Source organism: Phyllobates terribilis, unplaced genomic scaffold (genome assembly GCF_046119375.1).
Source record: "Phyllobates terribilis strain yellow unplaced genomic scaffold, ASM4611937v1 Scaffold_7__3_contigs__length_470593459, whole genome shotgun sequence".
NCBI lineage: Eukaryota > Metazoa > Chordata > Amphibia > Anura > Dendrobatidae > Phyllobates > Phyllobates terribilis.
In genome coordinates this window covers 257107841-257120854 of record NW_027362767.1, presented here as the reverse complement: position 1 = coordinate 257120854, position 13014 = coordinate 257107841, and the positions used below count along the sequence as shown (strand labels likewise).

Sequence of the window (13014 nt, the reverse complement as noted above, 5' to 3'; positions counted from 1 at the left end):
CTGTCTTCAACTCCTCTCTAACTCTAACTAACCCCGCCTCCAGATCTCAGTTTCTAAGGGGAGGAGCTCCCCTTGCTGCTCTGGAGCCAGGAAAGTGTTGCATGCTAGTAAACCTGATTAGGGGACCCCTCCTTGCTTCCAAGCATGGCATCACCCCTTGTGAGGGAGGCAATGCCACACTTACATAGAAATCATAGGGCCCCATAGCAGAAGTTTTAATTGGGCCCTCCCGCCCCCAAAAAAAAGAAAAAAAAATTAAATAATTGTCGGGTCACAGAAGAGCATTGTAATATTTCCTCATGCTGAAGTCCTAGATTCCACCCCTTTCCGACCTGGTCAGTAATAGTACGCACCAGGTTGGAAAGGCCAGTTCAGTGCGGGCTTCGGCGCTGAGCCCGCAATGAACCAGGCACATGTCAGCTGATTCTTACAGCTGACATGTGTCCACAACAGCCGCGGGTGGAATCGCGATCCAATGTCGCTGTCAATCTCTGACAGCGGCATTTAACATCGCCGTGCCGGAAGTGCGGAATTTGCCCCGCCCATCGGAGACCCCATCACATGATCGCAGGTCACCGATGGGTTGGCATGACAACTCGGGGTCTGTAGCAGACCCCTGTGGCTGTCATGTCTCAATTGCTATAAGCGCCACCCAGTGGTCGGCGCTCATAGCAAGTGAGCATTTCTACTGCATACAGGAGATCTGATTGTCGCCTGTATGCAGTAGAAGCAATCAGACAACTGCTGCTTCTAGTCTCCTATGGAGACTATTGAAGCATGCAGAAAGTGTAAAAAAATGTTTTTAAAATTAAAAAAAATATAAAACTTTAACTCACCCCCTTTTGCCCCATTCAAAATAAAACAATTAAAAAAAAACCACATACACATAATTGGTATCGCCGAGTTCAGAATCGCCTGATCTATCAATAGAAAAAAGTAATTAATCCGATCTGTAAACGGCGTAACGTGAAAAAAATTCTAAACGCCAGAATTACGTTTTTTTGGTCTCCGCAACATTGCAATAAAATGCAATAACGGGCGATTAAAACATCGGATCTACCCCAAAATGGTATTCATAAAAACATCAGCTTGATGCGCAAAAAATAAGCCCACACCCAGCTCCAGATCTCGAAAAATGGAGACGCTATGGATCTCGGAAAATGGCGTTTTTTTTTTTTTTTTTTTTTAAGCAAACATTGGATGTTTTTTTCACCACTTAAATAAAAAAGAACCTATACATGTTTGGTGTCTACGAACTTGCAATGACCTGGAGAATAATAATGGCAGGTCAGTTTTAGCATTCGGTGAACGTGGTAAAAAAACAAAACAAAAAACAACTGTGGAATTTTTTTTGCAATTTCACCGCACTTGGAATTTTTTTCCTGTTTTCCAGCACACGATATGGTAAAACCAGTAATGTCATTCAAAAGTACAACTCATCCCACAAAAAATAAACCCTCACATGGCCATATTGAATGACAAATAAAAAAAGTTCTGGCTCTGGAAAGAAGGGGAGCAAAAAATGAAAACGCAAAAATGGAAAAACCCAAGGTCGTTAAGGGGTTAATTTCCCCATAAAGTATGATGCCAACAAAAGTGCCCACCAAACACAATATGATACCCCCATGGTGAATTCCTCCACATGTACAGTATAATGACCCTATTGTACCCCACCTCAACTCGCGACGCAAAGTATGGTGACGTCAACACAGTATGATCCCCCAGCTATGACCCCCACACAGCCTTCCATGCAGTATAATGGGCCTCCATCCAGTATAATAGCCCGTACAAGCCCTCCAAACAGTAAGATGGACCCCACACAAACTTTCACATTGTATAATTGCTTGCATACAGTATAATAGCCCCACATAATCCTCCAAATATTATAATGTAGCACCCTGAGGATTCGGCTGCTACAGGGGTATTGCACCTCAACCCAGAGGTGTGATATTCCACTCCCGGGTAAGGAAGGAGTGTGGAACTGAGCTCAGATAGACTGCATGCACTACATACATCCCATTCCAGAGGAGCAGGCCGACGGTACTCCCACTTAGAAATGTGCAGGTACAACCGAGCCTGTTCCTGGCTGGAGTGGGAGGGGGGTGGTACATCCCATGTAGTGTAGGGGCAGATAGGGGGAGCAGTCTGGGTAGTGATAGGAGCTCATTGGGTGCTGGTCACCTGAGCTCACACATAGAGGGATATATAAGGAGGGCACCAACTTAGATCAGGGTCAGACGCTGAGAACAAGTCAGTTGGAGAGGAGAGAGAAGGAAACAGCAGCCCTGGAGAGAGAGAGAGTGGAGCAGAGAAAGACCCAGAGGGGGAAGACTGAAGGGACCCAAGAACCCAAATTAGAGCACCGGGTGAGGAGTCAGCAAGAGGGTACCGGAACCCAAGCTGGTGGGGGCAAAGACATTCCCCAGCCAGAGACCGGAGACCGTGGGCAGTGTCTGTCACGGTCACCCACCACATTCACCCCGAAGGCACACCACATGAAGGGTCAGGGAACCCAGGGCCAAGGGTGTCCCAAAAGAAGGCCCGAGGGAGCTGGACCTAGGTGAATCACTGGTGGGGACGGCTGAAGAAAGGACAGAGGGAGAGCTCAGGGCCACGCTCTGGACTTGTTTGGGGGTTGGCCGGATCCAGGACCTGGTGGACGCAGCACGGCTCGGGTGGTCACTAGCAGCTGGAGTGACCAGTACAACATCAGCAGTAAGTAAACACCCTTAACTGCACAACCCGAGTCTGTCTTCATTGCCGGCTGCATCGCACCACCACAACCCCCATCCTCTGCGCCTGTCCCCTCTGAGGCTATACCCCTCCCGTTGGGGGTTATCTCACCAAGCTGCGCACCCACCATCAGCCTCAGCGGACCCTGCAGCAGCGGCGGCCACAGTGACCGCATCACAACGGGTGGCGTAGTCGACACAAAAGAACTTTAGTAACATCTGTAAAGCTGCCACATAACACTTAGCTTGACGCCCTGGGCACGGGACCGGGTCACAGCCGCTCGGAGACTACAACCCCCCATCTGATCCGGTGCCGGGTATTCCCCTCAAAAAGGAATATGTCCCAGGGGGCGCGTCAACTTTGGCGTAGTCGGCAGGATCACGTGCCCGCAACACCCGGGTACTGCGTGCCTGAAGAAAAGTGCAAGTTTACCTCAGAAAGAAGACTCCTGCCGGTTCCGGAGGGTCCACGCCATCGGACTCCATCACCAGTCGTTTCCCGCCGATTGTCCGCCATTTCCAGCTTGTTCCCGCCATCTGCAGAGTTTCCCGCCACTGGGCGACGCTTCCCGCCAAAACCGCAGATTTCCCGCCTTGGAAGAGCAGCGGACGCCATTATGGGCGTGCCAAAGGAGGGCAAGAGGCCACCTCCCATCGTGGGCCAGGACAGAAAATGGCGCCAAAAGTGGAAACCGCCCCCACCAACAGAGACTGTGATGCTGGAGGTGTCTGTCAGCGTGAAAGAACTCCCCCTGGAGCTGACAGTCACCGAGTTGCCCCGGGACCGCCCTCTAAGTGGGAGGAGACGAAAGAGAAGAGAAAAGATGGGTGTCGCTTGGAGGAGTCTGGAGCGAGCGCACCCGGAGGCAAGAGGTCTAACAAGGAGTAGCGGAGAAGCTCACCCGGAGATGGAAAGAAAGCAGAACAGCACCGGCCCGCTGGCCAGGAGTCTGCTAGAGACCGAGGAAGGAGGGCAGAGCAGCACCGGCCCGCTGGCCAGGAGCCTGCCGGAAGCCGAGCAGAGCAGCACCGACCCGATGGTCAGGAGCCTGCTAGAGTTCACAACCCCGCTAGGTCTAGCGGAGATCCTAGCGCAGCTCCCCCGAGACCGGGAGTGTGCACAAACTGCCCTGGAGGGCCTCGCAAGGAGGATGGCCCGGGTACAGCGCGAGATACTGGCGGAGTGGGGCCGGGAGATGACCCAGCCAGCAGAGACCAGTCAACGGAGCACGCTACCCTGGAAGAGGAAGCAGACCGCCTCTGAGGATGGCGCAGGAGGACCCAAGGCCGGAGACGGCGCCGAGGAGGGAGCCGAACGCATGGAGGCAGGTAAAGGGGACGCCTATACCCCAAGCCGTGACACCGCTTACCTGCCCCAGCTCCCCGTCGCAGAGCCCGAAAGTCCCCCTGCTGTGCCCGTAGCCGCCAGGTCACCGCCATGGACTAGGCCCCGACCGGAAGCCGCCGCAGCGACCCCTGTGACGTCACGCGCCCCGACCCGGAGCGTGACCAAGCAGGAAGTACCACCAGCCTGGTCGCAAGGCCTAGTACCCCCGGGCGCCGCAATACCAACAGCGCCCCCTACCTCCGCGGAGCCTCCGGCCTGGCCGCAAGGCCAGGTAGCCCAGGGCGCCGCCGTCCTAACGGTGCCCTTCACCTTCCAGGTGCCCCAGGCCTGGCCGCAAGGCCTGGGCAACCCGGGCGCCACCACCACCGCGCCCGCGCCCGCAATACCTAGGGTGCCACACCTGGGGGAGGACCTCTTCGGCCAGCTCACATGGCCGGACGGGCGGCCCTTCATCTGGCCCGAAGGGTACCCTGAGCTGGAGCGGCAGCAAAGACTAGGGCCCTTGTGTGAGCCCCTGATCCCGGCTCCGAAGCCCGTGGCTCGGGTCTCGCCTCCTCTAGCAGAAGCCCAATTCGTGTGGGACCCCACGGGAGAAGATTTGATGGGGTTCACCGGAGAAACTCGGGCAGCCGCAGCTGAACGTACAGAGTGTTGCCGTCAACAGCTGGCAGAGTTTAAGAGAGAACGGGAGGAGAGGCGGGTCAGAGAACAACAGGCCCAAATCCAGAGCGCGGAGCAGAAGAGCCGGACTAGGAGGAACCCCCGTGCAGCGCATTGTCCCCGCACCATCGGGACAGTGATAAAGTTCAACCCGCAGCATGGGTGGGGCTTTATTCGGGACCGTAACAACCGCGGTGACGTTTTTGTGACCCGCAGAGACGTCGAGTCCCACCTGCCGGAAGGTCACAAAGGCCGTGACCTCTACGTCGGAGACGAAGTCACTTTCACCCGGCACAAGTGTGCCAAAGGACCCTACGCCCTCCACGTACACCGCTTGACGGAGGAGGAGTTGCGGTACGGGGAGGAGGAGCCAGAGGACCCGGACGGGTCTGAAGAAACATCATATCAAGAAAGAGCAGGAGGAAGACGCCGTTGAGTGCGGCAGAGCAGGTGCTGTAAATAAGTTACCCCATGGGGGTATAAAGAAACTGAAACTGTTGCTGCTAAAATAGTCCCCGTTGGGACCAGTGAACTGTTTACCCGTTAACCCCTTCATCCTACAGGCTGAGGACTGTGAGCAGCCATTCCCTACCCTCTACCTGGCCGAGGACTGAGAGCGGCCAACTTTCAACTTTCCCTGTATATAGTTGCGCGTCCTAAAGCGCCCCCTACCGGTTTTATAGAAAACCAGTTTTTCTAAGAGACTGTCGCACTTTTCCCGGACACACGTTGCACAGTGTCCGGAGGAGGAACCAGAGACAAGAGAAGTCTACGAGAATGTTTATATAAAAAAGTTTTATATATATATAATGTTTATATGTTTTATATGTTCATATAAAAATTTTGTATGTTTTGGTGTTTTATGTCTTACAGCCCGAGGACGTGCTGTGATTTACCAGGGGGGAATGTAGCACCCTGAGGATTCGGCTGCTACAGGGGTATTGCACCTCAACCCAGAGGTGTGATATTCCACTCCCGGGTAAGGAAGGAGTGTGGAACTGAGCTCAGATAGACTGCATGCACTACATACATCCCATTCCAGAGGAGCAGGCCGACGGTACTCCCACTTAGAAATGTGCAGGTACAACCGAGCCTGTTCCTGGCTGGAGTGGGAGGGGGGTGGTACATCCCATGTAGTGTAGGGGCAGATAGGGGGAGCAGTCTGGGTAGTGATAGGAGCTCATTGGGTGCTGGTCACCTGAGCTCACACATAGAGGGATATATAAGGAGGGCACCAACTTAGATCAGGGTCAGACGCTGAGAACAAGTCAGTTGGAGAGGAGAGAGAAGGAAACAGCAGCCCTGGAGAGAGAGAGAGTGGAGCAGAGAAAGACCCAGAGGGGGAAGACTGAAGGGACCCAAGAACCCAAATTAGAGCACCGGGTGAGGAGTCAGCAAGAGGGTACCGGAACCCAAGCTGGTGGGGGCAAAGACATTCCCCAGCCAGAGACCGGAGACCGTGGGCAGTGTCTGTCACGGTCACCCACCACATTCACCCCGAAGGCACACCACATGAAGGGTCAGGGAACCCAGGGCCAAGGGTGTCCCAAAAGAAGGCCCGAGGGAGCTGGACCTAGGTGAATCACTGGTGGGGACGGCTGAAGAAAGGACAGAGGGAGAGCTCAGGGCCACGCTCTGGACTTGTTTGGGGGTTGGCCGGATCCAGGACCTGGTGGACGCAGCACGGCTCGGGTGGTCACTAGCAGCTGGAGTGACCAGTACAACATCAGCAGTAAGTAAACACCCTTAACTGCACAACCCGAGTCTGTCTTCATTGCCGGCTGCATCGCACCACCACAACCCCCATCCTCTGCGCCTGTCCCCTCTGAGGCTATACCCCTCCCGTTGGGGGTTATCTCACCAAGCTGCGCACCCACCATCAGCCTCAGCGGACCCTGCAGCAGCGGCGGCCACAGTGACCGCATCACAACGGGTGGCGTAGTCGACACAAAAGAACTTTAGTAACATCTGTAAAGCTGCCACATAACACTTAGCTTGACGCCCTGGGCACGGGACCGGGTCACAGCCGCTCGGAGACTACAACCCCCCATCTGATCCGGTGCCGGGTATTCCCCTCAAAAAGGAATATGTCCCAGGGGGCGCGTCAATAATGACCCCACATAACCCTCCAAATATTATAATGGCCCCAAATAGCCTTCAATATAGTATAATGCGCCCCCCATGGTCCTCCATGCAATATAATGCACCCCCATGGCCCTCCATGCATTATAATGCACCCCCATGGTCCTCCATGCAATATAATGCACCCCTCATGGTCCTCCATGCAATATAATTCACCCCCCACGGTCCTCCATACAATATAATGCACCCCCCATGGTCTTACACACAATATAATGCACCCCCATGGTCCTCCACACAATATAATGCACTCCCACATGGTCCCCCATACAATATAACGCAGCCCCATAAAATATAATGCAGCCCCCATAGGGTTTAGTGCAGCCCCCATAGGGCATAGTGCAGCCCCCATAGAGCATAGTGCGGCCCCCATAGGGCTTAGTGCGGCCCCCACAGGGCTTAGTGCGGCCCCCACAGGGCTTAGTGCGGCCCCCACAGGGCATAATGCGGCCCCCACAGTGCATAGTGCAGCTCCCACAGGGCATAGTGCAGCCACAGTGCTCCAGTAATATGGACACCACATACTCACTGCTTTAAAAAAAATACATACTGACCGCTCCTTGTTTCCCCGCTGCTCCGGTCTCTGCAGAGCGTCTCATCAGCTCCAATGCCTGACCCAGCATGGCGCAGTGAATTGATGTCATCGCATCCGCTGCTTCAGACGGAGAGGGGGAATGATGGAAGAGGGAGTGTCACATGACGCTCCTGTAGGGGGTTGGCGGGTGAAGAAGACGCTGAGGCAACAAGGGGGCTGTAAAGTGTTTTATATTTGTTATGTATTTATGTTATTTATGATAAAGAAATGTTTGCTGTGTAATCCCTATGGCCGTTATTGTATGCCGGTTCTCCTATAGGCTCTGCCTAAGGCCGTCCTTGGGATGCGAGAGGTCTGCCCAGAGGGGAATCTTACAATAGATAGGGATTTAGTTACACTACACTGCTGAGATGTTACAGAGTTAATTCAGGGGTTACATCATCAACTGGGAGGAGTTTAGAACAGTTTTTACAGAAAACAGTTTCCGGGTTACAGACAGTAGTTAGGAGCAGTAGAGTCAGAGAGACTCAGGCAGTGAGACTGCCAATAGGGAAGGCCTGTGGCAAGGCCACCCCAGTTCTGGGTTCACGACCCAAATGCACAGGACCGGTGCAGGTCGTGTTCTGTAATAGAGAAAGAGCAGAGTGTTGGATGAAGACTGAGCAGGCAGGAAAACAGACTCCAAGAACAGTTACAGCAGTGAAGAAAGTGTTTTAATGGTGCAAGTTGTTAGAACAGAATGAGGTCATGTTTGATACTGAATCTGGACACCAGCACAGTCCTAGGCTCCCAGCCTGTTAGAGGTGCTCAAGGTGAGGCCTCCATATCCCTAGAGGGGAGATTCTCAGCTGGGTCGCAGAAGAAGTGGATGATGTCGGGTCTCAGGACAGGACAAGAACAAACACTGGAAAGGCACATAACCAAGGATACTTCACTAACTAAAGAACTTATCTTGATCTGTATACTGCAGCCATGTATGGAAGAATTGCACAGTAAAAGTGAGTCTGTTAACCCGGATCTACAATGTCCTGTCTTGTTTGAAGTCGATTCTGGTCCCATGGATGGTGTAACAGTGAGTACAGAAAATCCTCTGTTGCAGCACACACTCCTGTCTCAGTCCTTAATAGTAGAGGGGGCATTGGGCGAAGAGAATAGAGTTTCGGCACACAGCGTGATGGTAATGGCCCCGTGTGCTCCCCTCTACACTCCCTCCTCCATCATTTCTTCCAACTGTATCGGCATCTGTCGATACAGTTGAATGAGGGTCCGGGGGGGATATCGGCGCTGGCTGTCCGGAGAGGGGGCCAGATGCAGGACGGGCCCTATGCGGGCGCGGACACCAGGCCCCCCTGGGCTCATGGGCCCCATAGCTGTCGCGTGGCTTGCCGCCATTTGCAGTACGCCACTGCACACCACTAATCTAATCTAATTATGGGTTCATTGTCTGAGCTCAGTTTGTTTATTTAAATGTCCATTTATTATGCCATGCCTCTGCTGTTTTTGTGTATATAATTTGTGTTTCTTCATATACTTTGTTATACCAGAACCGAAAAAAATTAACTAGAGTATAATCCGGAATGCCTGCAAAATAGGAGCATGTTCACACTGGACATTAAACAGACAAAAGCCAAGACAGAAACAAAATGAACATATACCCTGCGGTAAGTAAATAAGTAGAAGCAATAGTGCATATAAATAATGTAGGGTACTTAGTAAACACCATTTTTGATCAAAAAACGCGTTTACACACAAAGCGCACTCCAAATGTAATGTAGAAGCCCCCAGAAACATCCTATGTTATATCATTATTTCATATCATGGCAAATCTGCCATTTCTGTTGGGAGCTAAAAAGATGGGCATATTGGTTGTTATCCCACAAATAGGCATAACAAACACTCTTATCAATCTGACAGTAGAGGACAGCTTAACTACTAACTTGATGTCATCTTCATTGGCAAAGATAATGATGCCTCGGGCATTAGGAGTCTCCAGCAGCCGTCGAATGACTTTGTCAAACTCTCCAGGACGAGGCTCCCGTGGGATTTTTATAGACTGAGCGATACAAACACCCCCTACAGGATAAAGCAAAGGATAAAGATTAATTATGTATAAAGTGTAGTATGTCTACTTATGTAGCTAGTGGGAACACACCAGCTTCACGAGAGATCTGTACAAAAGCTTCTACTCCACTTTCTCCATAGTTGCCCTCGGAAGCCAGTGTGGACACATAGTTCCATCCAAGTGCCTTAACGATGTCCACCATGGCTTGTGCCTGGTAAGAGTCAGGTGGCACCACACGAGAGAAGTAATCATACCGGTTATTGTCACTGAGCTCCGGGGCGGTGGAAGCGTAACTTATTTGTGGGATCTGAAAAAGATGGCAGAATAGAAGGTCAGACACAAAATGTGGCTACATTACAAAATCCTCATTTGTCAGTCCCATAAAAGTCAATGGAGCAGTGGTTGTCAGTCTGTATTTTTGAGTAGCTTTGACACTCTGCACCCCATCTTGACTGAAAAAAAAACAGAAATGTATACATTTTTGCCAATTTATTAAAAAGGAAAAACTGGAATATCACATGGTCATAAGTATTCAGACCCTTTGCTCAGTATTGAGTAGAAGAAGCCTTTTGAGCTAGTACAGCCATGAGTCTTCTTGGGAATGATGCAACAAGTTTTTCACACCTGGATTTAAGGATCCTCTGCCATTCTTCCTTGCAGATCCTCTCCAGTTCCGTCAGGTTGGATGGTGAACGTTGGTGGACTGCCATTTTCAGGTCTCTCCAGAGATGCTCAATTGGGTTTAGGTCAGGGCTCTGGCTGGGCCAGTCAAGAATGGTCACAGAGTTGTTCTGAAGCCACTCCTTTGTTATTTTAGCTGTGTGCTTAGGGTCATTGTTGTTGGAAGGTGAACCTTCTGCCAAGCCTGAGGTCCAGAGCACTCTGGAAGAAGTTTTCATCTAGGATATCTCTGTACTTGGCCGCATTCATGTTTCCTTCAATTGCAACCAGTCGTACTGTCCCTGCAGCTGAAAAACACCCTCATAGCATGATGCTGCCACCACCATGTTTCACTGTTGGGATTGTATTGGGCAGGTGATGAGCAGAGCCTGGTTTTCTCCACACGTACCGCTTAGAATTATCATCAAAAAGTTCTATCTTTGTCTCATCAGACCAGAGAATCTTATTTCTCATAGTCTGGCAGTCCTTCATGTGTTTTTGAGCAAATTGTATGCGGGCTTTCATATGTCTTTCACTGAGGAGAGGCTTCCGTCGGGCCACTCTGCCATAAAGGCCCGACTAGTGGAGGGCTGCAGTGATAGTTGACTGTGTGGAACTTTCTCCCATCTCCCTACTGTATCTCTGGAGCTCAGCCACAGTGATATTGCGGTTCTTCTTTACCTCTCTCACCAAGGCTCTTCTCCCATGATTGCTCAGTTTGTCTGGACGGCCAGGTCTAGGAAGACTTCTGGTGGTCTCAAACTTCTTCCATTTAAGGATTATGGAGGCCACTGTGCTCTTAGGAACCTTGAGTAATGCAGAAATTCTTTTGTAACCCTGGTCAGATCAGTGCCTTGCTACAATTCTGTCTCTGAGCTCCTTGGGCAGTTCCTTTGAGCTCATAATTCTCATTTGGTCTGACATGCACTGTGAGCTGTGAGGTCTTATATAGACAGGTGTGTGCCTTTCCAAATCAAGTCCTATCAGTTTAATTAAACACAGCTGGACTCCAATGAAGGAGTAGAACCATCTCAAGGAGGATCACAAGGAAATGGACAGAATGTGACTTAAATATGAGTGTCTGAGCAAAGGGTCTGAATACTTATGACCATGTGATATTTCAGTTTTTCTTTTTTAATAAATTTACAAAAATTTCTACATTTCTGTTTTGGTTTTTTTCAGTCAAGATGGGGTGCAGAGTGTACTTTAACGAAAAAAAAAAAAGACCTTTTTAGAATTTACCAAATGGCTGCAATGAAACGAAGAGTGAAAAATTGAAAGGGGTATGAATACTTTCCATACCCACTGTATACTGTATATACACACACACACATATACATATTTTTTTTACTACCTTAAAAAAATAATAAAATCTTTTGTTTCAGTCGACATATTCAAAAACCCATCAATTTTTTTATTTTCTGGCAATAGAGCAGTTTCTGGGCTTGTTTTTTTTTTTCGGTAAGACCTGCAGTTTTATATTGTTTGAGCTTGTTTTTAATTTTATTTTTCCCGTTTTGGCGCTTATTGTATAGGATAAACATTTAAATAATTTATTCATTTGGACAATTTTGCAAACAGCGGCAACAAATAAGTTTTTTTTTTTTCCTAATTACAATTAGAAATTAGGTGTGATTTAAACTGTATGCGATTGCTTGACACGGTAGTATTTCATAATAACCGATCACCTATGAAGACCAGACAAAGGTTGGGCTTTATAGGTGATCTAACTTGGCAGACCTGACGTTCTTCAGTAGGTCACAGTCACTGAAATTTCAGCAACAAATCTGACACTTCGATTGTACCAAAAATGTACAGCACTTCTCACATTAAAATATTAAACTACTAATATTTACAGATTTATCTAAAGTGTTTTCCTGGGGTAAAATAACAATTTACCATCATGTACGTCTACGATGTTATTTATTCTGATATCTTTTTTAGATCATAAGTAGAAATAATTCGACATGGCTGAAAAAAAAAAGGCTTCAGCATCTGTATGTGTATCTATTCTGTGACATACAAAGATAATCCTTAGTTTAGCACATGGAGAGTGGGTGTCATGAACTACCCACATAATCTCTAACCTTGCCTACTGCCAGCGGAGCCGGAGTGAGCCTTACGCATTTAATTTGATTACCATGAACACGTCTAGCCTAAATCATTACAAGGTCTCTATCCTGACACACACAGATAATCTAAAGCCAGGGGCGCAAAAAAGGCCCTCGGCCAGATATTAGTGGAAAGCATCTACACGGAGCAACCATATACTACAGTAAAGGGCTGAATATAGTCATCACATGTTAATTGTGGATCCTGATAATTGTTACGACATTACGCAATCAATCTAGTTCTTTGAGGATTTGAGGATTGCTTAAAGCATTATGGACTAAATATCTCCCACAGGGGAAGTAAAAATCCAAAAAGTTCGAATTTTAGCCTATACGATCCTTTGTTATCTACTTAATTTACTGAAGTTATGTACATTAATTTCATCTAGTTTATAGGGTTGTGAGGGGTTATATCTGCCTGCTGATCTAGCTGTAGGCCGGGGGTCTGATGAGCATATGAAAAATCCTCCATCTGTCATCCATAAGACACAGGATTTTTCCTACATATAGTAGTGCCTTAATATTTATCTCTATAAATGATGGAGGCACATATAGCAGTGCCTCCATGTCTATAAGTGATGGAGGCACATATAGTAGTGCCTCAATATTTATCTCTGTAAATGATGGAGGCACATATAGCAGTGCCTCCATGTCTATCTCTATAAATGATGGAGGTACATATAGCAGTGCCTCCATGTCTATATCTATAAGTGATGGAGGCCCATATACACTGACGAGCAAAAGGGTAACAATGTTTTGAACTTTTG

General features: G+C 49.1%; 1 protein-coding gene across 1 annotated transcript in view; it reads right to left on the bottom strand.

Annotated features, from left to right (window-relative positions):
- The window catches only part of LOC141153124 (metabotropic glutamate receptor 6-like), a 56330-nt gene that overhangs the window by 22632 nt on the left and 20684 nt on the right, over nucleotides 1–13014 (bottom strand). The window contains exons 2-3 of the mRNA XM_073637812.1: nucleotides 9567–9783; nucleotides 9352–9487 (exon numbers count right to left, since the gene is read on the bottom strand). Coding sequence (XP_073493913.1) covers nucleotides 9352–9487; nucleotides 9567–9783 — 353 coding nt within the window. The remainder of the gene's footprint in view (nucleotides 1–9351; nucleotides 9488–9566; nucleotides 9784–13014) is intronic.